The sequence below is a fragment of the Lipophrys pholis genome (genome assembly GCF_963383615.2).
Source record: "Lipophrys pholis genome assembly, chromosome: 15".
Taxonomy (NCBI): domain Eukaryota; kingdom Metazoa; phylum Chordata; class Actinopteri; order Blenniiformes; family Blenniidae; genus Lipophrys; species Lipophrys pholis.
Window position 1 is genome coordinate 16540092 of NC_137642.1, and position 26277 is coordinate 16566368.

A 26277-nucleotide genomic window follows, 5' to 3' on the forward strand; every position below is an offset into this window, starting at 1 on the left:
TCCTTCCTATGTGCTACATCGAACCAGACCTAACCTTTACAGTGCAGGCAGCACAAAATCATTTCATTCCCTTCCTGGGAGAGAGGTTGTCTGAAGGACTGACTGTTCCCATGCTAGAAAGCTGTGCCAAGGCCTTTTGTGAATGGATTAGTTACTATTAAGCTGCAGGGCCTGATAAATTAGGATTTATAAAGATTATTACAAAATACTTATGCCCTTCTAATGCCGATGATTGAATTTGTGAATCATACTGAATTACCATTGTGGATTATGGAAAGGTGTGTTGAACAGGCGGGGACAAATGACTTATTGTGCTTTGTTTAACAACACTGAACGTGTTGACGCCCTTGAAGTGACTGTGCTATCTGGTCCAGCCTCTCACAATCAGCGAAATGAAGCATTTCCCCAAAGAAAACAACCATGACTGCTATCTTCAAAAATTCCCCGCAACCTTAAGGCTTGAAGACAAATGGATGGTGTACGATTTTAATTGCCTACTAACACCCTCCAGTGTAAGAATCTAATTATCTTTGGTCCATCGTATCGGAGAAGCCTATAATTGTTTCAATATTACACATCCAAAGGGGCTGAAACTGCAGAATAGCCAGATAATGGCTTCTTAAACAAGTCTGCCTCTAAGAAAACATTCTTAAAAAAAAAAAAAAAAAAAAAAAAAAAGACCAGGCTTCATCTTATATTCATTTCCCTGAAGAGTAAACTTGGCATCAGAGAGCAAGAGATAACTGACCAGGAACACACTCCGCAGCTTCATCCACACCAAACATATTTATGTAAACACATACCGATTCAAAACATTTCCTCTGCCAGTGATGTTGGAAAAAAAAAAAAAACCCACTGTCATAAATAAAACAAACACACAGAGTCAGAAACAGGCATACCTCTGTTGCCGTCTTCGCTTTCTTCCTTGGTTGTGGATTTTGTAGATGGAGGTGTATCATCTATATGCAAACAAACAAACAAAGGGGATTCAGTGAAATGAGGCTGATGCTTCCACATTCCCCGGCACTATCAGGCACTCACATACAAACTGTGAATGATGACTTTTGACTAACTTCTCACACAGACTATTATGACATTTCTAACATTCTGCCTCACATGACCAAGCTTCAAAAGCCTGCACGAGGACTCTTATTGGGTCGTAGGCTGTTTTGTTATATACCTGCTTCAAAAGGAAAAAAAAATGACTCCAATGGGACAGAAGAATTCAAGGCTTCAAGACCAAGTCCAGACTACAGTCTGGGACAAAAGCATCGTTCCATGTGAGAATGGCAGTCATTTGAACCTTTGAATGGATTCCAGGCTGACTGATTCAAACTCTGGCTGATGGAGCAGAATAAAAGGCCAGTCCTTGGCATGGATGCAGAAGCCCATCAAACGGGGCCAAACTGGACCGGGGCAGGGCTGCCATGATGATACAACAGAGCCAGGAATTATCAGGGGTTGTTTCAGTTGGCTTGACATTGTCTGATGCAATGTTATTATTACAGTATGCGGTCGTGGAATAGCTGGTGAGCAACACAATAGAAAACAATATAACCGGTCAGATGCAGTTCCTCTCAGCCAAGTCTTTATGATTTAGCCATTACGTGCACATTGTTTCACTCTGCAATATCACACTTTACAGAGCGCTTATAAAACTGTGCTTTTATGTTCACCCAAAATGGAATCTCATTGAAAACACAGATGCGTGTAATTGGCAAATCATGGGGGTGACTTTTGGAGGAAAAACATTTTGATAGCACCCTGGGTTGTACATCTCTTGTGAACTGAACACTGCTTGCGACAGACAATAAAACTAACATTGCTCTCTGCTTAGTTGACTACACATGTACTATGTGGTTTTCAACCGATGTGTAAAACTCTCGCTGTTTCGTATGGAAAGGGCCCTTGAGATAACTCCTGTTTTCAATCGCTTATTTCTTTTCTCTCCATTTTTCCGTCATTGATATCAGTGGTTTTTCAATTCTGGCTCGGCCACTTCTGGTGCTATCGCAATAGCAGAAAAAAAAAAAAAAAAAGAAGGTCAGGGGAATTACTTTTCCCTTTAAGATTTATCTTTATTAATTTTGTACAATTTATTATACACACTAAATTTGTAAATTCAGCAATTAACTATATTACTAAAACAGATACTTTAAAAACTCAATTCATTGTAAGTGGAATAGTCCTGTTTTGGTTTCCATCAGGTAGTTCCAGTTCTTCACACTGTTCCTGCATTTTTGGTTAATTGATGACGCAGAAGTGGCAGTCTGTGTTATCTCTTATTTATTTATTTTTATTTTAAAGCACTGTATTAATCCCCGAGGGGAAATTCATACCGATTGACCCATCGGTAGTAAAGACGTATCTCTCTCTGTTTCCCTATGATGGACTGTCAACCTATCCGAAGTGTGCGACCAATGCTTTCTCAACCATTTTCAGCTGGAATTGACTTCAGCTACGCACAACCCCAACAACCCAAACAAAAGAGGGTTATTCAAGTCTGATATACTACCTGGAGCACTCAGTGAAACAAGCAAACCTTCCAAAGTCAGGCCAAATAACTCCATCACCGCCCAACCACACCACTACAATCTGTACTTTACCACAAACTGGTCTCAACCGAGTGCCGGTCTAATCAGAGACAACCTTCACTGGATGCATTATAAGAGAAAGGTGCGCACAAAAACCACACAAACTATAATTATTTTGTATACCAGCAAGAAACAATACAAAAAGAACCCCAACAACACCTTTTTTTGTAAGTATTGTTTCTGCTTTTCAAACTATCAACACACTGCCGTGAGTCTCTTTGCTCGTACTATTGCTTATTCAAGACATCAGCGCAAAGACAAATGTCAATAGTTTATCCTGATAAGCAGTATCTGGGAGTTTCAGGCCGTGTGCCAAGATGGTGTGGTGATAAAAGCATTATGTGCTGACAGTCGTGTTTGTGCTATCGCCCGGCACATGCTGTGGAGGGATGTTGCTTTGCCGTTTCTTTGTCACTCGCTTTAGGTGGTCTGAAGGCGTTGTGCCCATAAGCCGGATGAGGAGAATGGTGTTTGGAATTAGCTGTGGATATAAGCTCTCGTAATGTAATGTACCTGACACAAAGTATTTTTAACTGCGATGACTCAGGCCTGGGATTCAACTTGTCGCCAAATGAATAAACATTCAATTTCATCAGCGGCATAAAAGCCAGCACATCACTGTCATGAGCCAGGGCAATGCCACTCACTCAGGCTCTCTGTGCTTTAATGGAGGTGTTAAGGTGAAAAGGCAACCATGAAATGTTCTGTCACTCACCTCCCTTCAGCTGCTCCTCTGTAACCTCCTTGTCATTGTCTGGCAGAGGGGGGGAAAATGACAGTGTGTCAAACCAAGCTGTTTTTCTAATGTACAGCACAAGTGATCACAACTTGATTGTAACGTTGGAGTGCAATATTTTGATGCCATGTACACTGAACAAAACCATAAAAATCGAATCTCCACCACTTCTTCAAAACACAAATGATTAGGTTCACATGGCCACAAGCTTGTTGAAACTCTTTCTCCCTCTTTTTTCCCCTCATCACAACAGCTGCAACAGTGATTTATTTAACATTTTTTTGAAAAACCCTTAAACAATCTCTCTCAATCCTCGCACCAGACAGCCTTGGATCCAGCGAGTTATTACAGCAAATGACTGAGAAGGAGGGTGTCTTATGAGGGGTGGCAGTTACATTTGTGAGGCATTCTTTTTCAATTAAGTTGATACTGGTAGTCTCAGCATAAATGACACAAAATCTCCTATTTCCTCAAATTACAAGGACTGCAGGCTGGCACGGATAACTGCACTTAAAGAAAGAAAGAAAAAAAAAAAGAGTCCTTTGATTTTCTCTCTTCTCTGTAAGTCTATTGTGCGAGACATAGTGAACTTGAGGTGTTTCTGGGTGGATGAGTTGAGCTGCACAGTGGGAGATGAGAAGGAGGCTCTGGATGCTGCTTGACGAGGAACTGCAGTGTGAGAGACAGGGAGAGAGGAACTGTGGATGCCTGCTCACGGCGCCTGGTTGCCACATCCAAACACACGAACACACACTCAGCTCTCGCACAGTTTAGCATGCCTCAACATGTCCTGTGTGTCATCCCTGCTGTATGCAGAAAGGACTTGCCTCTTTATGCACACAGTCCACGTGAATGGGACGCACAGTATTGGAAAGGACAGTATATGCATGTGTACGGCTGTGCATGTCTCTGTGAAATGACTGCATCGTGGTTAACAAGCGAAAGCAAGCGTTAGCTTTGATGAAAGGCTGTTGTCATCTGTTCTGTAGAAGTGTAACCATCAGAGCTCCCTGTGGATCCAGCGACAGGCTTTTCTTTTGTATTACACTGAATAAAAGGGTACAGTGCATTAATCTAACCCTGCTAGGGGAAACAAAAGAAGGCCCACTGATACAGTATTTCTACAGTGCAAGAATGGAAACTCTGGATGTCTCAGCTGCTGCCACACACTATAACATCATTACCATGGCTCGACACTGCAGACGAGTGTGACTTAGTCTAAAATAACAATATATGACACCTTTATTTTGCTGCAGCTTTTTCTCCAGGGTGTAAAGTCATCTACATTGCAAGGGGATGGTAATTGATGAGAAACATTTTGGGAAATAGGCCCAATCATGTTTCCGAGAATTAGATGACAGGATTGATTCCACTCTCATGTCTGTGCGCTAAATATGAAACTAGACCCCAAGATGATTAACTTAGCATACAGATTGGGGAAAAGGAAATAGGAAGCCTAGCTCTATCTGAAGGCAAAGAAACATCCATATTAGTACTGCTGTAAAGGACACTAATTAATGCTCTCAGTCAAAACACGACTCCAGGAAAGTACCTGCACAGGACGATGAAGTCATCATACAAGACCTAGAAAACCTAAAGACATTGGTCTTTTTTTTTCCATTTTGGTTTGCATCAATGACAAACAGAATTGAATATCAAAATGTTCACAGCCCTGGAGCTAATGCCTACTTATTTTTTATCAGGTATCGCAATACTTCAGATTTCTACTTTAAGAAAATAGCTTGTCAAGACAGAGAACATTCTTCACAGTTAGGACGTTTAATCTGATCTGGTCTATATTAGTACATTTTTATATGTGTGACTTACTTTTTAAGACGGATATTCATACATGTGGTGAGCTGAGGCAGGATCCTCATATCAGCCAAACCAAACTGAGAGATCGTGCACACTTTCTGACAATCACGTCACTAACACACCATGGTTTACTCATCTCTCTGCCCCAAGGGATAACCTTGCGAAAGGAACACAGACTTCATTTTCACCGCTCACAGGGTTCCTGTGGTGCTTTGTATGCCCTGTCAACAAATTACGTGTGCGTGATAAAAGCCTGTGCATACCACAGATTTACTTCTTTCAAAGAGAGGTTGGGAAGTTCACGTGATGGTTTGATCGTGAGCGTTGTGGGGGAGGCGAGTGTGTGTCGGTCGGGGGGCTCCGGGTATGGAGTGCATTAAGAGCCATGTAAATAAATGTCAATTGCAAAGTCAGTGAAACAGTTGGAGAGAATGCAGCAGCCTCTGCAAATCTGTGGGCTGTGTTAATATTGTCAGCACCGTGGCTGATTGAGGAGAAGAAGAGAGGGAGCCCAGCTTGTGGGCAGCCACCCGGATCATATTAGTGGAGGAGTGTACCCAGAATCAATTTCAACATGCTTTTGCTCTCGACAACCACAGCTGCCTGACTGCTTCCATGCTCGCGGATAATACGCACCAAGGCAAGCATGTGGTCAATCACGACAATCAGAATACATAATACGATCATGTCAGATGATTAATTGCATTGATTGAACTATGAATATTAATCAATTAGATGCTCTACCTTGTGTTGCATTCTTCTAAAGTTACAAGGATGGGAGCCCCTGCAATTTTCTAAATATGAGGGTTCCTTCGAACGACATAACACCTGCCTGCCCTCCTAACCAGACAGCATGACCGTCACAGTACCTTTGAGATACATGAAGCATCAAGCTTTTCAAGTAATGAACAGGTGATTATATCACTGGTAATGGAAAGTGAATGGTGCTACAGATGCAAAAGCTAGCTGCATTGTGCATTACCTTGTTTGCATATTACCATATTTCAGTATTTGGGCATTTATGAGGCCCCTTAAAAAAGAAAAAGAGGATGACTCTAAATGCATGAAGTGCTCCTTGAGCTGGTGCTACAAAAAAATACCAAAGTCTGTTTTTGAGAACTCCATTATTACTCATCAAACTGCATACCGGTGCAAAGAATAATCTGCAGTCATTTGTTCGAGTCTTTCACAGTGATGCTCGTGCTCAAAACTTTCAATGCCTGACACCGTGTGGCTGCCCGTTTTATATGAATGTGTGTGTGTTGTGGCAGATGCGCCTGTATGCAGGTGTGCATGAGCATTCTTGTCAGCAAAGGCAATTTTTCAGTTTCCTCCTTCTGCAGAGAAGCAGCCATATTTTGGCTCTCACATAGTGACAGCTTGTAGAAATGCACATTGTAATAAAGCAATTTCCTGTATGCAAATGTCCTGTTTACACATTCCTGCTCCAGTCATTGTCACTTGACAGATTGCGTGAATATGAGGAAAGCAGCCATACGATGAAAAATGAGAGCGGTGAGGCTTCAATAAAAAAAATCTATTGTACCTATTTTCTGCTGTAGACATGCTCAAAACTGATGTCACAGGGAAGATCCTCAGTTTCACATGACCACAGCACGCACAAACAAATTACAGACAGATCAAGGCCACAGCTAGATAACAGCTTGCTGATGGAGGAGCCGACAGAGAGGCTTCTCCTTGATGTAATGAGGAAGAATAGCAGAAAGTGGGGGAATGAAGTAATGGGCATGGAAACAACGAGAGGCTTAAGTGAGAATAAGTGAGAGTGGGGGTGGGGCATTGGTTGGCAGGGGGGGGGGTTGGAGGGTACATGTGACAGGGGGGTTATTGAAAGCGAGAGGATGTTGCAGGAGACAGAATGGTCTCAAGTCTCTGTGTGATGCATTCAGTGTTGCTGCAAGATCTGACTGTCTATCTCTTACAGTGAGGATGATGAGATGTTCTGAAAATGCTCGAGCACACCTGCAGAGCTAATTCACAGCCTCTGATTCACTGGTGCCACTCTGTGCAGGATAAATGCGAGTCTTTCCCCACTATGGTGTTATGCATTACCTACATGGTGCAATCATACCAATCAGAGTTTCTTTCTCTAAAGCACAGCATTCATATACTGCTGAAACTACACTTGAATCTACACTGCCTTCCCGACTGGATGAAGGAACAGGAAACGTCACTTCCATCTGTGAGTAAGAAGCCTGCATTCACAACATAAGCAATTATATATATATATATATATATATATATATATATCCTATAATATTTTTGTTATGGAAAATTTAAGGGAGCTTTTCTTGTCATTGTCAGTCTGGTACAAGCTCTGAACTTGCACCTGGGGTGAAAGACCAGAACAGGTAGAGGTGGGTGTTGTGTAGCTGTGGCTCAATGACTCTGAATGGAAAAGTCACAGATATTTGATCACGTTGTCTGTAAGAGAAGTATTATCTTCTCCAGCCCACATGTACACATGCAGACTGGTGATAATGGTGGATTCTGATTGTAGGGGGGGTCAAAGGACACGAGAGAGGCGAAGCACTGATGAGAAACAATCGTGTGGATGGTGCACGCCGTGGTCGCTCTGTGGAATGACCCAGCATTTGATCAAAAGCTAACCTCTGACTCCTTCATTAGAAGCTCATTGCATCCTGCTAAATAACAGCTTTTTCAAAGGATTATCTTGTAACAGTATAACTCCTCAAACTTTTCTGATAGCCTTGGGTGACACAGACGCACACAGTCATTTCTCTGTTACTCGCTCCAGACTTGGAGATATACAGGGCATTTATCCACTGACAGCCCTTTTAAATGGCGGGAGTGATAACTGGAGAACAACAGCTCCAGACTCTCATCTCAAAGCACTAATATGATGAGACGGGTGCTTGGTGCATGGGGGCAGGCGGTATAATTAAGGTCTCTCCTCAGAATGTAATCTTTCAGGGAAGAGCTGGGGCGGGGAGCTGCAGAGATGACGGGAGTGCAGGGAGAACAAAACACTCTCCATCTGGGAGCAGCGAGATGAAGGTCTGAGAGCCGGTATTCCATTGGGGAGGTGAGGAGGGAAAAGTGAGGTAAATGGGAGGTAATGCTAGGCTGGTGCAGCCAGCCAGCCTCTTTCGGCTCCCCCAGCTATTCAACTCAACCCTCTGCGGAGCCCCCCCATCAGAGCCGGTGACTGCTCCCGGTCCCCGAAAAGAAAAAAAGGGATGATGGCATGAAAAGGGGGAGGGAATGGAGAGACGGCAGAAAAGAGAGTGGGAGTAGAAGATAATGGATGTTTGTTTATTTCACACACAGAATTGAGGAGCAGTAACCAAGGAAGATCAATGGTTGCTATGCATCCCTGAATTTTTTCATTTTTCGACGGACACATTCCCTGGCATGGATGATTATTACAGTCAATCAAATCTGACATTAAAGTCCCATTAGAGTATCAACAATTACAGAAATATCAGCTTGCTGATTCAGTGACAAAAAGACCAACTCCTCCAATCCAATTAAGGCAATATATAGAAAACCTGACACTTGTTTAACAACTGTCAGCATAAATTTTCACTGTTAATCCCCCTCATGGCTTAGCGACTGCATTAAATTTGTTTACATTGCAAGGTGTCACCCCAGCCTGACAGGTCCTCACACTACAGCTTTTAGAATGCTGCAGATGTTTTCTAGGATACAAAAGGTTGCAGAACCACATTAAGTGATGTTATCCCATATTTTTTCCATGTTGAAACATTTTTAAAGGAGAAAATGAAAAAGAAAATCAGTGTATTAACTCAGAAAAAATAAAATGGGAAACAGGAGAAATGCAATCAAAGAATGGCTGTAGTCCTTTCAGTCGGAATTAAATGCACATACCTTGAAAGATCACAGACATTTTCTTCTTATAGATGGCAAAATCAGTCTCGAGGAAGACACAGAAAATCACCCGTGTGATCTGCAGAGGAAGAAAAAGAGTTGGAAAAGCGGTTAGTGGGCATGCACAAAGAAGCAGAATTTCCTATGAGAAAATTTTAAATATACATAGACGAGAGTAAATGGACAAATTTAATTTGCTCATGATGTCAGGCTGCATCATTTGGTTTGTGATCACAGCCACTCAGAAATCCAATTGGTAGGGCGCCCAATCAAAAACACCAAACCAATACCAACTTCCTCAAGAATACAACAGCACATTACATCAGAGTTAATGGCAAGGGAATTCATGCACTTGTTGGAGTAAAACATTTTTGTATTACACAAAGGGCAGAAATTGCAACATTAAAGATGGGCGTCGGAAAACCAATAAAAACAGGAGAGGGAAAACAAACTCTTTCCACTTTGCTAAGCCAAGAGGCTCTCTGCACTCCGAAGACTCACAACAACACAGCAGTGTAAGACAAATATCTCAATGAGATCACACATTTCTAGACTGCACGCTTGAACAGAATTGTGTAATTCCAAATGATTACAAAATAACTGGAGGTATTTATAAGCACAATAATCATTTTATAACCATATTGTGTTACACCCTCAGAAGAAAACACTTAAAATATCTGAAATAATAATATCAATTATTTTAACCTCAGTGCACAGGAAGATGACTAAATGGGAAGTAATAAAATCCTTTGGTTGTCCAGAAGTGACTCCAAAAAAATCCAACAGTAAAATGTTGTAATGGCAGGTCTTAGTGGATATTTAAAATGGAAGAAATAACAGCTATGATCTTGATTTCTACATACCAGAGAGACAAGTTGAAATCAAGCAAGACTGCAGAGGTCACCTCTGCCTGTTTCACCTTTCCCAAGCAGCGTCTCAGATGTAAAGACATCAGTCACAGTCGCAGAGCTGCATTACGCTCTACAGCAGCAGATAATCGCTTGACTGAATAATGGCAATTTTACTCAACAGCCATAATGGTAGGAATCCACCCACTATCTTCCTCTGTGCACGATAGTGAAGTTCTGTGGGAATAAAAGAAGCTCACCCGCTTTCCCCATTCCAGACCCTTACCAACACAAGCATCCAATTCAAAGGTCCCTTTCTGGCGCGCACACTGTCATTTATCTATTAATAGTTTATGATCAGTGCTTTTGGGTAAATGTTAGGAGCTGCATGCAGGATGGCAACATTTTATTTGGCGAGAGGTCTTGGGGGGCACTTTGTTCATAAAATGTAGACTCACTCCCTCAACCCCCTTCAACCTCCACAGAAAATGGAAAAAAAAAGCTTTAAGTCTCCTTTGAAGTCTTGGACACGCTGACAAACAGAAACAGCGATAATATGCCAAGATAGTGCATACCACTGTGTGCTGGAAGGCCACAGGACAGAGGCTCCCCGAGAATCTCCATTACTCCTTTGTGGTGCTCTATTCTAAAACTGACTGCCTACTGTGAAACAGGATGAATCATGAATTCATGCTTTGCATCACACGCACACACGCACACGCACACGCACACACGCACACACACACACACACACACACACACACACACACACACACACACACACACACACACACACACACACACACACACACACACACACACACACACACACACACACACACACACACACACACACACACACACACACACACACACACACACACACACACACAGAGTCCACTGTGTGCACATTTACACAGATACTTTTTCATGCTCACTGCATTTCCTGGATGTCATATTTGATATGATGGAGCAGGGGGGGAAATGGCAGTGAGTAGTGATGCTAAAACTAAATAACTAAAAACAAAATCTTTGTGTCAATCTCTTAGTGTAGCTTCTGAGACAGCGTGTCCTTAATGCTGCTCGAGGCTCAGGCAAATTCTTTTAATCCACAGATCAGAAAACACATCGTATGGTCAATAACAAATATCGGCCAGAGAGGGACGCCAAATGAAAGCAGAAATCCTCAGGTTCAACACTCACATTCTGTCTGTATCTACACAAACACTGTTGGTCAAGAATTCATAACGGCACACAATGAATCAAATACACAGGGAAGGTGATCTGTGACTTTTTCTTTACACAAATAAATTCCACCAGTCTGAAAGATGATTCTTTCTAAGTTAACCAGAGATGGCTTATCTCCAGGAGACATACTCTGCTCACTAATAACACAACCATGAAATGTTGAAGAGCATCTTCATAAATACTACTGTTAAACCAATATCTCACACGAAGATGTCTTCCATCGTATGTATTTGAACATATACTATTCATAGGAAATAAATTAGTCATCACACGAAGAGTCACTCCCTTTCTAACTTGCAGGATACCGATTTATTGACTTTTAGCTGGTTTTACACAAACAAAACAAGAGAAAATATGATGTACTGAGGGGGAAATTATAACATAACATGTCAATTAAAAAAGTGACTCTGAATACATTTGAGTTAATATTTATTCAATTTAATGTTTTGATCTGAAGGATAGGAAGTGTTAATGTTTGAGGAGCCTAAAAAGGCTGGGCTTCATGTGCTTACATGTATTAAAAGGTTGATGTACGGTTCTACGGCCAAATTCCTAATAAGGTTAAGATTGTCAGGGTGAGCCACTTAATTGTAATGGTTAAGCTTCGGGTGGCAAGCAAAGAAATGCATAATATCAATGAGTGGGCCACACAAGTGACGCTGTTACAACATGAAGTGTGTGTGCATTTGTGTTGAGTGTGCACCCTACAGTCGTCAAGGTTGAAAAAGTTAATGGAAGACTAATTAGAAAGCTGGGATCACTGCATGCTAACCTGCCCAGTCATTACTCATCCCTGATTGGGGCGCCTTTGTCAAAGGGTGAGCACGAAATGATTGGGTCCCCGGTTGGATAAGGAAGGTATGATCGCCGCGACAATAAACGTGGTCTGCCCTGGAAGCTGCAATTGACCTTGCTCCGAACTCTTTGAGCTACACTCAGTGAACTGAAATGACAGAAACCCCTTTCTCTACAGAAAGGAGTATAATAGTGCATAAATTACCATTTCACACTTAGTTTATATGTCTATTATTATGGTTTGCAGGATGAAAAAAAAGCCCTGAAACAAGAAATTAAAAAATATATTTGGACCTCTCAGCTTAGGCTTCGCGTTGCGATGAGGGTACACTGCAATGCGTTATCCAAAACAAAAGACATCAATTTATATTGTAGACAACAATCCTTAAATGCTTTATTGTGAAATATTCAATCTTGCAGGGTAAAGCTCACATTCCAACTATTTCTTTTAATTCCTCCACAGATCATTCCTCATCAACCCTAATCAATTCAAAATCTATGGCTCTTGGTTGTAATTGAGTTTTGAACATATGATAAGACGAGACTAATTAAAATGATAATGCCAAGGGGCTCTGTGGTTAAACCTATGCATGTAGTCGATTTGCATGGCACATGGAACTTGGAAAACCGAGATCTGGAAGTGGCGAACCGTGTCCGTTTGTGACAGATCTATGTGCGACTGTGTTAATGAGCAGCACGAAGCAAGATGAAATTGTCCTTTACTCACGTCTCTCGCTTCATGAAAATCCTTGTGTGTGATTTTTAATTTGTGCGTATCGGGGGATCATCATTTTTGGCGCCGGGCTTGCCAGGTGCCCCAGACTCCAACTGGCTGGCTAACAGATGAGCTGTCATAGCTGGCCACCCATGCCCATAATTACATTGGGGGCACTGCCAGTAGAGTCTGACGCGCAGGCTAGAAGCACGTATTTTTGCTACTTGCATTTCCTTCTTGATTCTGTCACAAACAATAATAGGGACAGGTTGCCCTAGCATGTCTGCTCCAGCTGGAGCCCGAACCCAAGGGAGATGTGTGTCTGCATGTCCTCCGCTGCTTCGCTACTGAGTCATTGGCTGATGCAGAGTCCTGAGTGTTTGCTTCCAGATGGACAGCAGTGGCAGAAGACAGATATATAATATCATCTGCTGAAATAATCTGTTCATTCAATTTATTTGCTTGTGTTCTCCTGTGTAATGAGTGAAGAGTTGCAGGCGCATGATTGAACAGAGTTGTGCGCGTCACCAATCCATCACAGTGGCTGGCTGGAGTGGCCTGTATTCCGGCTATCATACGTACACAAAGAAAACATATGCCGCGCTTGTTCTGTTAATGATTTATTCATCCCCGACATGACATCTGTGACATACGAGTGCTGCCTCTGATCATACGCTGATAGTACATGTCATTGTTCGAGACAGATTGAATAATTCCTGCAAATTATCCCTGAGCCATAAATATCTCGGCTTTCTCGATGCATCATCAAAGCCATAATCAGGAAGCACTCGTCTTCTTTGTTGTCAGATGTGCTGTATTGGATGGAGGGTTCACTCTTCGGCAGGTGGACCATATCCAGGTCCTATTACTGACATAATTACACACAGCTGCGTCCCTCTCGCCACTAGTATACAGAGCTTACAGCAACACGGAAAAGCACAGGGAAACGGAGGCTAGGACAGACACCTACAGTCAGACCTTGAACACTTTCAACCACACAAACATTTAAACATCCTTCATGACAACGACTGTACATCTCTTTTTTTGTCCTGTCACTGTCACATCATGTGCTTCGTCCGCTGTTTACCAGAGCTGGAGTTGAGGTTGGTGGCGGTGCTGACAGCGGCGCTGGCGACTCAGGTGAAGCTGTGAGCCGCCTGCTCCATTTGACTTTGATTGACCTCTCTGCCAACGGAGCTCCAGCTCCACCTGCAGCCAGCCAGTGAATTATCATTTCAAAGAAGTGCCCAGAAAAGGTTATCCCTTTGAACAAAATGCTTCCATCTATACATCAAAGAGCAAACTTGACATTGGGCTTTGAGAAGGAATGGTTACGACCAAAGCACGAGAGAAAGTGCTGAGTTCAAATTCTTACTTCCCCAAAGCCAGCCGACATTAGTGGGCCACTATATCATGATAAGGGCAATAGGGTAGTCAATGGAGTCAGCTTGATATTGGAAAACAGACTACAGATTTTGATAAATGCTTATGTACACAATTATGCATGAGTGCTCAGCACAGTATGACTAAATAGAAGCGATAACATTCTGGTAAGCCGCCTGGTTATTTCATCAGTGTATAACATCACTACGCTGCTTCTTAGACCGTATGTGGCGAAGCATATAAAACATTTGACAGGAAAATGCTGTCTTGTGAGATTTGGGGAAAATTCCATAAGATAATATATCAGCAATTTGTATGTTAATTCAGCAAATGCTCCATGTGCCTCACATATTTTACACATTAGAGCCGAACAAATACTTTCGACTGTATGTTCATGCTTCATCGCTGTGTAGCACTGTAGATGGAAATTTGAGTACAGCGTGCTTGAGGCATCTAGCATTTTAGCTCACAATTTCAAAAACTGTTCTCTCAAACTGAAAGAGACAGCATTTGACTTTCACAGGCTTTGAGCCGTTCCTGCCAACTCCCGCTGCCAGCAGCAGAAGCGCTGTGCTATCTGATTAAAAAAAAAAAAAAAAAAGCCAGACGCAATTTCAGCAGAAAAAACTTGCAATTCATCCCATTTACTTAACGTTATTATAATATAGAACCTCGGTGTAAGGAGGGTAGGTATCATGAATTTTAAGCCCCCCAGTCTATCTTAACAATGAACACATCAAATGCAACAGCTAAAATGCTCGAAAATGGCAGTTTTCCATCTGTGAGTTTTGCCCTATCAACATACAAAAAAAGTCAACAACCCACGCAACAACAGAGACTGACATCGCCTGACTCTAACTAAATTTATAGTTGGACATAACCAAAGACGATAATTAAAGTACTTCCCCGCTGACAGTACTTATAATTATCTTGGATGAGATCTAACGGCAAAATGAGTCCCACCAGAGCTTTCCGGTTCACAATACTACAATACTGCTTTGACTCATGACCAATGGTACAATAAGTTCCACTGACAACTCTGCCAATTAATATGGATGGTCAAATAATTATAGTGATGGACTACCTGTGTGAAGTCTAGAGGGAGTGAGGAGAGTGTGAAGGAGAAGGATTACTCCATTTTCTAATCATAAAGATGAGGGGTGGTGTAGCTGCGGCTGAGGTCATAGGGGAAAGATGAAAGAAGGACTAATATGAGAGCTGTATCTATGATCCATGGCTGCATTAGTAATGATCTGACCTCTGGACAGCCACTGGCCTCGAACCACATCTGCTGATCAGGCATGTGGCAGAATGTTAAAGCTGAGGAAGGGGTACTGTGATGACTTTTTTTTTTTTTAAATGTATGGGAAGTGTTTAAGATCCAAACTTGGAGTCAGGTGGAAAAAAAACATTGAATGGGTTTTTGTAGAATAAAACAAAAAAAGAATTCTCAATGTCAATTAAAGGGTGTATTTTCTTTAAGTGATCTGGCTACTACAGCACATATATATCCAGCACCTGAGATATGTTGGTGTTGACTTGTAACTGTCTTCTGACTCCATAACTAGATGTAAACAAAAACAACCATCTGTCTTTTTTTAACAGACGTTCTGCAGAGTTTTCAAAAAGCTTAGTTCTGTTTACATTCAACTTTTCTGATCAAGAATGCATTGTTTGTCTCCACATGGGGATCGCACGTTGCAATTCCTACTTCATAAAATCTTTGGTTTAACGCTCTCAAAGAAGGACCTTGTCTGTGCTTTCACTGGCTTTCTTTATGTATTCATCACCCACCAACTCTTAATATAAAATATGTCTCCTTTGACCGAGACCACCCCGCCCCACCCCACCGCCGATGATGAGCTTGGTTAAAGCATTGATGAGACCTGACAACGTGCTCCCATACTGATAACCAACAGAAACTATAACATGTTGACTTTGAAGGAGCTTCATATGGATGTGTCAGGTTCTGCCTGCTTATTTGCTCTCCTGGGACATGTGGGAGCTTCTTGTCAAATCCACTAACATTTTCACTTTCATGATGCTCACTCAATATATGCTCACACTCCTGGAGGAGGCCAATAACAGCAAACCCAGCCCCCTCTGAAGGACCCCACTGTGTGCGGTCAGGTATAGAAATCCTGCAAAGCTGAACCTGTTGATGAAGTCATAACACATCTTCTTGTCAGGGAGAAACAGTATTCAAGGACAAACACCTGCAGCAGCACTGGTATTGAAAAACAAGCTCTTAAACAAGTCAAATCTATGTTGTGCAATACAAAAAAAAAGAGAGAAAAATAAATATATTCCTTTTGGAATTTTGGATGCTATCCCTCTGGTGTCAGTGGGCTTTTGCAGCGGTCAGTTTGAGTCTCCCAGTGATTGTTTTGGCATGTCCGGCTTCTCCTTTTCAGCTGCATGTTTGCCCTGTCTGGGCCCGACTGTTTCTGAGGAGGTTTCCTTGGAGGAAATATGTGGTGTTATCCAGCCAGGTCCACTCTTCTTTGAGTGTTACACAAAAGCTGCCAGATAAATGGGAATCCAATCCAGGATCTTCAGAAAAAAAAAATACATTCCCAGAACGGCATACAATGAACTGTACACATAGACCAAAGTGGCCATACAGAAGCTCAAAAGAGCAACTGGCGAGCTGTAATTTATCCAACAAACATATCTGCATTTCTCTGGGAGAACTCTGTGAACGGATGTGCTGCAGGCCATCAAAGACAGCTTTTCATCCTCTGTGAATTCTTATTAAAAGCTCTCTGTCCAGTCTTGTAACCCTGTCAGTACCTGACCACTATAATGCAAATCAGCCAGAATGTGTGTGGGCTATGCTATCCTCCATGTCAGAGAAATGCTAATAATTTTGTCATTTCTCGAAGGTTTTGCCTCCATGTGATGTTTTTCTCTCTTTCCTGTGGATCTTAATGGCAGAAGGTCAAGAGGAGCACACATTAAAAACTACACGCTTTCATATACACTCTGCTGGGTAAAGCTATTACCTGTGTACTGCTTATATAACAGCATCCAAACAACATGCCAATATGGTGTTCAGGTAGGAATATTAATATCTTCTCCTTTTGTTCCAACGCATAATAAACCATCTGCATTATAGCTGGCCGAACTCTCAAAGCAAAGATTCATTAAAGCACTTTTTCACATTCCCATCCGAACAGTCTGAGTAATTTTCAATGGTTGGTTATTTAATTTCAACTGTAGAAAATAACCTTTTGTCCTATTTTCCATCCATTTAGAGACAAACTCATAATCTTGTAATTATTTCAACCATTCTGTGACATCAGAATGAGCCGTAGGAAGTTTTAGTTGACTGTGAGTCGTCTAAGACAGAAAGAAATATGAAGCATTCCAAATATTTGTATTGAATAGTTAAATTGACAGGTGTTACAAGAAAGCAATGATAGCCACTGTGAGGTTACAGCAGATTTACACACTGTGGAACAAAACATGGGGTGGAGACTGTAGCAAAAGGGAATAACGAGGACAAAAAACATTGATCCTGAGAGCGATTCCATATGGGCTGTGTTGGCGACTTCAAACAGGAAAGCAAGCTTCAGACCAGAGGTGCTGTTTGACATCACTTAGAGAGCTGAGTGAATATCTGATCTGAACTGTGTGGGATGCATGATGGGAATTTACGACCTCTCATGCAACATGTATTGTAGAGAGAAAGCATAAATTGATGGTGACAGCCTGGCAAAATGCCCATCGGGGGGCCAGCAAATTAGGATTACCACAAATGTAGAGAAAGCACTCCCAACATTAAAGGCACATAAATCATTATTAAACAGGGACAATGCAGGCTATTTTGCTGTGGTAAAAGGCAGCTAACACTCCTCAGTGCAAAAGTGAATACATTTTTTTTTAAATCTACACAAGGCAGCAAGTAAACATTTTGTCCTCGAAGTTGATGAGTTAGAAGATGAGCAAACAAACCAAACGGTGGAGGCGAGATGACCGAGTTAAACTACTGCTGTTGTGGGTTGATTCCAGTCCGTTGTGGGGCAGTGTCTATCAAAGGTGGTAAAAGCACCGTGTGCCTTCATTCGGGCTCCACTTTGCGATTTCGAGGACTTAAAGGATCCGCTGTTAAGATCATGGTGCCAGATACCGCAGCACATCGTCTGAGGTCTAGCGCAGTACAACTCTGGATTGGTCGGGGCTGCTTGGGACAGGCAGAAGGTTAGGGTTGATAGTTGTAAATCACAGCGGGTGACTAGTGCAAAGGATAAACTACTAAGTAAAATATTGTGGGCCTTCTGAAAGGTCAATCATCAAGATGCAGGAGAGTGTCACAAATTGGAATTTTACGTTGCTAATGTATTTCCTACAATGTGGATATAGCATCATAAGTGTGGAGATGATAACCCCAACTCTTTATTTATAAGACAATGTGTTGATGAGTTTGAGCAATGTTCCACTTTATGTGTATTGATGAGCACACTACACAAAACCCCCGCAATTTGGGACACAACACTAGAGCACTAAGTCCAAAGTGAAGGATATTGTCGGTAGAGTTAACCAAATGTGTTGCATTTCACAATACCGAGGAGGCAAATACTGCACACACATCTGTGTGTTGATCAAAAGTCACCCTAAATCCACAGACAACATCAACAGGAAGAACAAACACTCTTCTAAGAGCAACACCCTCAGGCTTACTTGTCATGTTGGGAGAATATTTCTGAAACAACAGTGGGGGAAAGTGGGGAAGAAGATTGTCTTTTTGCATTTCAAAATGAAAGAAAATAATGTGGATGTTGATACAGGAAGAGCCAAAAATGCATTCAAAAATATGTGTGTTCTCTTTGTGTTTCTTCAGCTGGCTGCAGACTAATAGGAGTCTCAGTGTGTTCTCTTATGAGAGTGGACATAAGCGTCACCCAGTCGGAGCTTTACTTTCTATTAGAAACAGCTTTTTGATAGTGAATCTGGTCATGGAAAAACTCCGATGTGAGCTGTTACAATGCGTCAGGATTGCTCCCATTACAGTCGGCCTTAGCACATCTAGCTCACATCTGGACATCTGTTATTTATAGTTCTCATTAATCCTAATACAAATAGTTTAAAGCAGATGATATTTTGACTAAACACACTGAATATTACCTTCAGCTGTTGTTGAACAGGTGTTTTACTTTCATTATGCTTTCTGACTCTAAAATGAGTGTTGTGAGGGAAGCAAAGAGGGAGCGAAATAACACAAAAGGAAGAAATAAAACCTATTTGCCGTCTTTGTGTCCCATTTTGCTTTCTGTTGGTGAACAGCACCACGACCTGCAGGATTTACATGAGAAAGAATGGTTGTATTTACATGCATTTTAGAGATTCTTGTCACTTCGAGGCTCGTGTTATTGTAATATGTCACCGATATCCTCGAAAGCTTCCTTCATCTCATCCTGAATCACGTTTTCAGCTCCTCTCCTCTGTTCAAATGTAATATGTACCCTCTTTTCAGTGCAATGTGATTCAAAGATGCAACATTTAAAAAGAAAATTCAAGGCGGAAAATCATCAACATCAGAATGACGGTTTGAAGTGTGAGGAATGAGACTTCACGTTGGCCAAACCCTGCTTGGTGTGATGTTTATTAAAAGAAGATGATTTGTTGTAAGAAGAACAGAGTTCTGTCAAGCTGAACTGCTAACTACTCATAAAAAAAGACCAAAGGACACAAAGAAAAAGACAATGAAACACAAAAACAACAAACTACATCCATTTAAACTAAGTGACCTTAAATTTGGAAGAGTTTAACACTAAATGCAATGTGAGGAAAGCCTCCTCAGACTAATCTTTGAATAAATGTGGCAAGGTTTTGTCATCCATGTCTCAGACAGACATAACAGTGATACATTTGTGCATGTGTGTGAGGGGCTAAAATCTCCCTCGCCTGTGTGATTTGCACAAGAGTGTAATATATCTATATTAGTGTCAGAGTCCTTGTGTGCGTTTGCGTGCTGTGCTGCACTTCAGAGTACAGGAACATATTACTAACCCACAGAGCCACTTAACAACAGAAAAATGATATTTGTGTGAATGTGTAAACATGATTACACATTCATGTTTGTAAATTATATTTACATACACGTGCGTAAAGTGTGAAATGCAGCTATAACATAACGATGAAGAGCGTACATGTAGTTAACATGTGCAGCTCCATTTGCAGACGCACATCCAGGTTGACGAGAAAAAACCTGAAGAAACAGTTCAGTCTGACTGATCAGAGAGGGGAAATGTGTGTGTGTGTATGTGTGTGTGTGTGTGTGTGTGTGTGTTACTAAAATAGGTAGTGCCAGGCTTTTCAAACAGCAATCCCCAACAAAAACCAAAAAGCCCCAGAGTAATCACACAATTGCTAAAGTGAGCCTAATTAGCAAGGTTAGTGGAAGAAAGCTCCAGGCTTCACTCTTGAATATGTATCGAACCATTTCGTTTGTTGGCAGATCAAATAAAAACATAACAATGTAAATATATATATATATATAAATTTATATATATTTATCCAGTGACCTGTTTACTCAGTGGGATACTGTGGGTCAATACAAACAGAGAGATGTGAGCTGTTACATGTTTTCACGGTCAAAGAAAGTCGTCAACAAGTTGTTTTTCGGCATCGCAAGGCAAATGTATTTATACCGCAGCATTCACACAAGGCAACTCGCAGTGCTTTACAGAGAAATAAAACAAATACATTAAAACAAAGCGATTATGAATCTCAATCTCAAGTGAATAAGATTATGAAAAACATTAAAACAAAAGGATTAAAAACAGTGTAAAGAGGGAGAATAAATAAAGTAAATGCTTTATTAGTGTAAAGGTAATAAAATAAGCAATATCTGTTGTTTATTCGAAAGCCTGTGCAAATAATAGTGTTTTTCTAGTATTATTTGATGTAGCACAATAGTTTTGGTGCTGGATGCCATGCTCACATTGTGAACAGCTGCAGACTCAGGTGTTGGTATTGGAAGAACAAACACCTGTAGTGCAGAAGATGCTTAAATTCTCTACAGCAACCAAATTAGCACAAGGTGCTGATGCAGTTTGTGTCACAAATGATGGACATACAGACCAGTGTTTTCCAGCTTCCAAACTCTCCTCCAGCTTTCAACAGCTATCCTAAGGAAGTCTCCAATCAATAGAGTGTCTGTTTGGTTGGGCTGTCGCTTAGAAAATCAATGACCTCCTCTACTTTTAGAGAACTGTTTTTCACACTGTCTCTTGTAATCTCTCTTAAACTTGACTGGAACCACAACGGGAGCTTGTCTTCTCTCAGTCTTTGTAGCTCACCGGCGATCCAGAGCTGGGTGACACTTTGCTAATGTGACAACTGTGTAACACAAAGCACAGAGCATTGCTGTATTTAATTACACTAATCCAACACCCCTTTATATGTGCACTTAGGAAACGACAAACAAGGACAAGTAGGAGAGGAAAACACTCTGCAGGAAAGGTATGATGAATGTGCAGGCTCACCAAGTGAGTAATACCTGGGGATGAGGTAGATCACCCTCCCCACTATTGTTAATACTTTAATAAACAAGGACATCCACTGCTTTGGAAGTAATACATCCAGTCTAGATACTAATTAATGTTCCTGATAAATACAGACCGTTAAAGAAGTGCCAAGGGACTAATTAGATCAATGGAAGAAGAGTCACTAAGCATGCAAGTGATATCACATGGGAATGTGCAGTAAAGAGGGAGAGCACCCACTTAGTCATGTGCCCGAGTCTCAGCTGGTTCAGTCTTAGAGAAATTCTCCCCGTTCCATCAAGAGAGAACCATGGGCTATTAAAATGCCTCGGAATCTAGAAGTAACAACCAGTGGATAAACCACAGTCCAAATAATGAAACACGATTCGCTTCAAAATGGCAAAAGGCCACTTAAAGCAGCGTCTGAGCTGCAAAGACAAGCAGGGAACAGGCCTGTGAGGGAGTGAAGAAAAACACAAGGGCGGTGTGTTGGGACAGAATAACCCCCTGAATGCCTGTTGCAACCACACCTCTAACCAGGTCCAGGTGGACACACTCACTCTCTCACCACTGCCACATCCCCAGAAATGGGTCAACCCCACCACTAGAGACTGAAAAGAAAAAAAAGGAAAAAAAAAACCTCTGGAGATACAGAATTAAGTGCATTCTGCAAATGCTGCGCCGAAACACCAAAGAGCTTTGGCAAGCTACGGAAATGAATCTGGTAAGTTTTAACATACTTCATAAAACCATCTCCAGGAAGAGTAGAACGTGGAGAAATAAAGCCACAATGACCCTGTGACCTCTGGAAGCGCAGTCCTATATTACCATTCTGCATGCCTGTGCTTTGACCTTTTCAAATCCCTCTTTTAAAGGTTGCGTGTTCGTGTGTCTGTGGGATACGCAGGCTCTGCAAGGGAGGCTGGCTGAGTGAGCGCACCTCGTCTCTCCACAGAGTGACCTACAAAGCTATTGTATTAAAAGAACCATATTTATCACTGCTCTTCACACCACTCTGTTCTACCTGCTGCACGAAGAACATAACCCTTCCTCAAACTCAAGTGCTCCTCCACTCAGCTCTTTGAAAAGCTTTTTAGGCACGATTGGTTCGAGGGATCTCTGAAAAGGAAGCGTATCGCTCGGCTGCACTGAGAGGTGAAAATGGTATTCAGAAGCCACTGAAAGTTTAATCAGTCTGTGATATGTCTGGACTTGGACGTATGAAACTTAAGGCTGCATTAAGATGCGCCAAGACTGGTCAGTGATCACTACAGAGCCATGCCAGATACTTCGTCGCCGCTTGAATCGATGGCTTCTTCTAAAATTCGTGTTGGTAGACTCCACATTCAGCACAGCAAATGTTAGTTTACCAAAAAGGTGTGCTGTGGTGAAAAAATACGCTTTTGTACTTTAGAGGGAGCTATCGATTTCCCATCAAATTTTAATTGCAACGCCTACCTATAACAGAAAATACAGCACTTTGGCTCTTTTAACCCAACAACGCCTCGATCGCTGACATAAATAACTAAAAACCGTATAAATCCTGCTGACAGCGAGTTTGTTGAAGTCTTACTAACTTGACTAAGGCGCTGTTTACACGACAACGTTTCACGTGACAACACCTAATCCGTCCGCACACTGGTGCCGTGTAAACGGACCCCCCCCAAGAGTGAAGAAAGTTTTGCGGATACACTCGCATTCGTTGTCGTGTAAACGGGGCCAAAATGAAAAACATGAACCTCCTGCTTTCAGTATCCATCTTAATACCTTGGACTCAATGGACACGAATATAATGTGATGAAAGGAGAAAACAGTTTCTGTATCCTTTCCAATATAAGACGAGATTCATTATGAAATGGCAACCCATTTCATTTAGAAGGTAAGGCCAACCAAATCTTGTTTTAATGAACGGACTGATCTTCTTTTCCTAAATAAAGATAGTAAAATTGGTAATAACTGGCACACACACGCACAGTTCCAGTTTTGCTGAACTCATCAGAGGCTTTCTTGTTACATGTTCTCTACAGTCTCCAGTGTCATCAGCCTCCTCCTTGCACAGATCTTGTGTGTCACTGCTTTCATCTTCCCGTGTCTTTCATGTTCATGTGTCCTGTTCCTGTTTCCTGTTCCCCCAGCTCGTCCCATAGCGCAACATCCAAAGCGCTTCAGATGAAACCATTAAACAGCTTGTTATTAAGAATGTCCAGCACCTGTAAATGACTTGTCATCCCACCGGTGTGATCGCTAAGTCTGTTCGTTGCATTCCAGATGTTTGACTGGCTCAATCAGATGTCCACTGACGGCATGCTGTTGTTATGCAGTACAGCAGGAGCTGAATATTATATATATATCAGACATCATCTAAAATTAACAAAGAAATCCAAATGAAAAACAATGAATAATAATAATAATTAAAAACTAAATAATACTTTGGATTAAGGAAAACATGTTTTGTGGGTCTTTTGTTTTCATCCCAGCTGACAGCGCTTGTGGTGTAAATGTCCAGTGGAGATGGGAAGGCTTTGCACTTTTTCTCAGCCGTTGTGGAGCCTTCCTGTGCTGTGGAGCGCAGCACTACAATGTGATGTTGTTGGTGACAACGCTCTCAGCTGCACTGCTGTTGGAATTGCTGAGGATCTTTGCTGACATGTTATACTTCCTCGATCGCCATAGAAATTACAGTCTCTGCTGCTCTCTTCAAAGAGCTGGTAGGGTAGTAAACATATATAAATAATTTAAAATATTTTATATTAATAAATATATTGCTTAAAAGTTTTTTATATGTACCCTGATCTACAGTTAAATATATAGCAATGTATTTTAATGTTTTGTTATCTTATCAGTGATTTATTAGAAAATCACAAAGCCATTTAAAAGGATGTTGCCCAGTCCACAATTTGCACTTATATGCTCCTGAACTAATGTTTCTCGTGCTTTGCAAAACACCAAATCATACTGTGTTTACTGTAACGGTGCCACTTTCAAACATGTTCTCTAACTTCCAGTCGAAATAAAAACCCCACCACAAAAAATAAGCAAATAAAATCTTTTTTCATGCCACAACTGACCACAGAAAAGGCCAAATAGTATCAGGCAGCTTGTATGTCACAACAAACAATTAGCTGGAAACACACTGCAACCAGAAGTAAAGAAGCCCAAGGCAAACAGAGCCACCGGTTCCCCATAATTCCTTCAATAATCTAATTAAGTCACTTACTGGAACCATGGCAAGCTAATGAGAGGGCCGCGACACATTTGTACTCCAAACACTATCTGGCTTTATCTTTGTGCGCTGGGAAAATAGAATTATTTCTACAAATGCATCTTGTGTCTGATATGCTTTCTCTCCTGGAATGGTTTTGTTTTGCTCGCCTTATCTCATAAACTCATCTCCACTTCAATCTTATTGTTAATTCTCACAGGACGGAAACAATGTGATTCCGTTCTAATGATTAAAAAAATAGAGGGCTCCCGAAAACTTAAGTAGGTTAAACAAACAGTGGAACTCCGACAGGCACGAAATGACAGCGGCATTGTTCTGTATCAGATATTTATAGCTCAGAGTAACAGCAGTGTGTTGTGATATGTCTCTCTCCACAGGGATGTGGCCGTGGCTCAGCGCTGACATACACTGTGTCAGTGTCCTACTGTCTTTGCGACCTGAACATACACAGGCAAATGTTGACAATTGAGCACGTGCAGCGGTAACATGCTGTCCCGTGTGCTTCCTGTGCTGAGCGCTGATACAAATATCTTTAATTCATGTGTGGTCTCTGTGTTGGCTCCTCGATTTTTCTTTTTTTTTTGGCTGAAGGCCAGAGGTGTTGATCTGGCGGTGCAGAATGGCTGCGTGGGGACAGGTCCATTTAAAAAAATCAAGGCAGATGGCAGGATGTGAGGATTTGGAAATGAGACTTCACTTCCTGCTTTGCGGTGCCCGCAGGTCGGCGGGGTCAACAGAAAGCTCTGCCGTTGCGGGACATGCTGCGCACATGAGAAGAGAGCAGGTCACTCTATTATCACCGAGACATATTGAAAAAGCAGCTGAGAAAGATCACAGCAACACGGGGGGAACGCAGACCTCAGAGGTATCTCTCTCCTGCTTTCATTTACCCAGATAAGGCAGTGAGTCTGACAGCACTTTCATTTCTGCCACTTGGTTATTTCGTTTGATTGAGCTTTAATAGGTTTTGTGGATACTCTTCCTTTGTTTCTCACTGTAGTTTTTCCAATTAAAATCCACTCTGACACTGAAGTTGTCTTGATTTTGGAGCATGAGCACATCTATTGAAAAATGACTTTTTTTTTTTTCTTGTTTAAGAGGGCAGCCATCAGGAGGGGATTTATTATCTCACTGATCTTTGAAACTAGAATACTACAGCCTTATTCTTCTTCTCTGCTGCGCATCAGAAATCCTTTATATGAACAATATTCTCTTCAAAAAGCAAAACTTCTCACGAAAAACACTAAATTGATGGATAGCATTCAGTTCATGGACCAAACCGCAAAAAGAAAAATTCACCCGATAAATAAATGTTACTTACAATAATGTGTGCGTGAGATGTCATCAACATAAGAATACAGAGGATATGTAAGTTGTCACTCTCGGCAACAACACATGAAATTTACATTTTCTTTCCCCATTGAAATTCATCTTTCAGCAGAATGCTATAATTGGCTCAGTTTCATAATTGTGACGGCTGCATGAATATAAATGAACAAAACTACCACATGATATACAGTATTTCAATAAATCAGCAGGTACATCTATCTTTCAGCA

The 26277-nt window shown here is 41.5% G+C and overlaps 1 protein-coding gene across 4 annotated transcripts in view; it reads right to left on the reverse strand.

The window, feature by feature from the left end:
• macrod2 (mono-ADP ribosylhydrolase 2) overlaps nucleotides 1-26277 on the reverse strand; it is a 426376-nt gene that overhangs the window by 28365 nt on the left and 371734 nt on the right. For 2 of the 4 annotated variants that reach the window (XM_080482410.1, XM_080482408.1), the window contains exons 9-11: nucleotides 9019-9097; nucleotides 3310-3348; nucleotides 900-959 (exon numbers count right to left, since the gene is read on the reverse strand). In XM_080482410.1, coding sequence (XP_080338536.1) covers nucleotides 900-959; nucleotides 3310-3348; nucleotides 9019-9097 — 178 coding nt within the window. The remainder of the gene's footprint in view (nucleotides 1-899; nucleotides 960-3309; nucleotides 3349-9018; nucleotides 9098-26277) is intronic. The other 2 variants (XM_080482411.1, XM_080482409.1) reach the window with 1 other exon arrangement.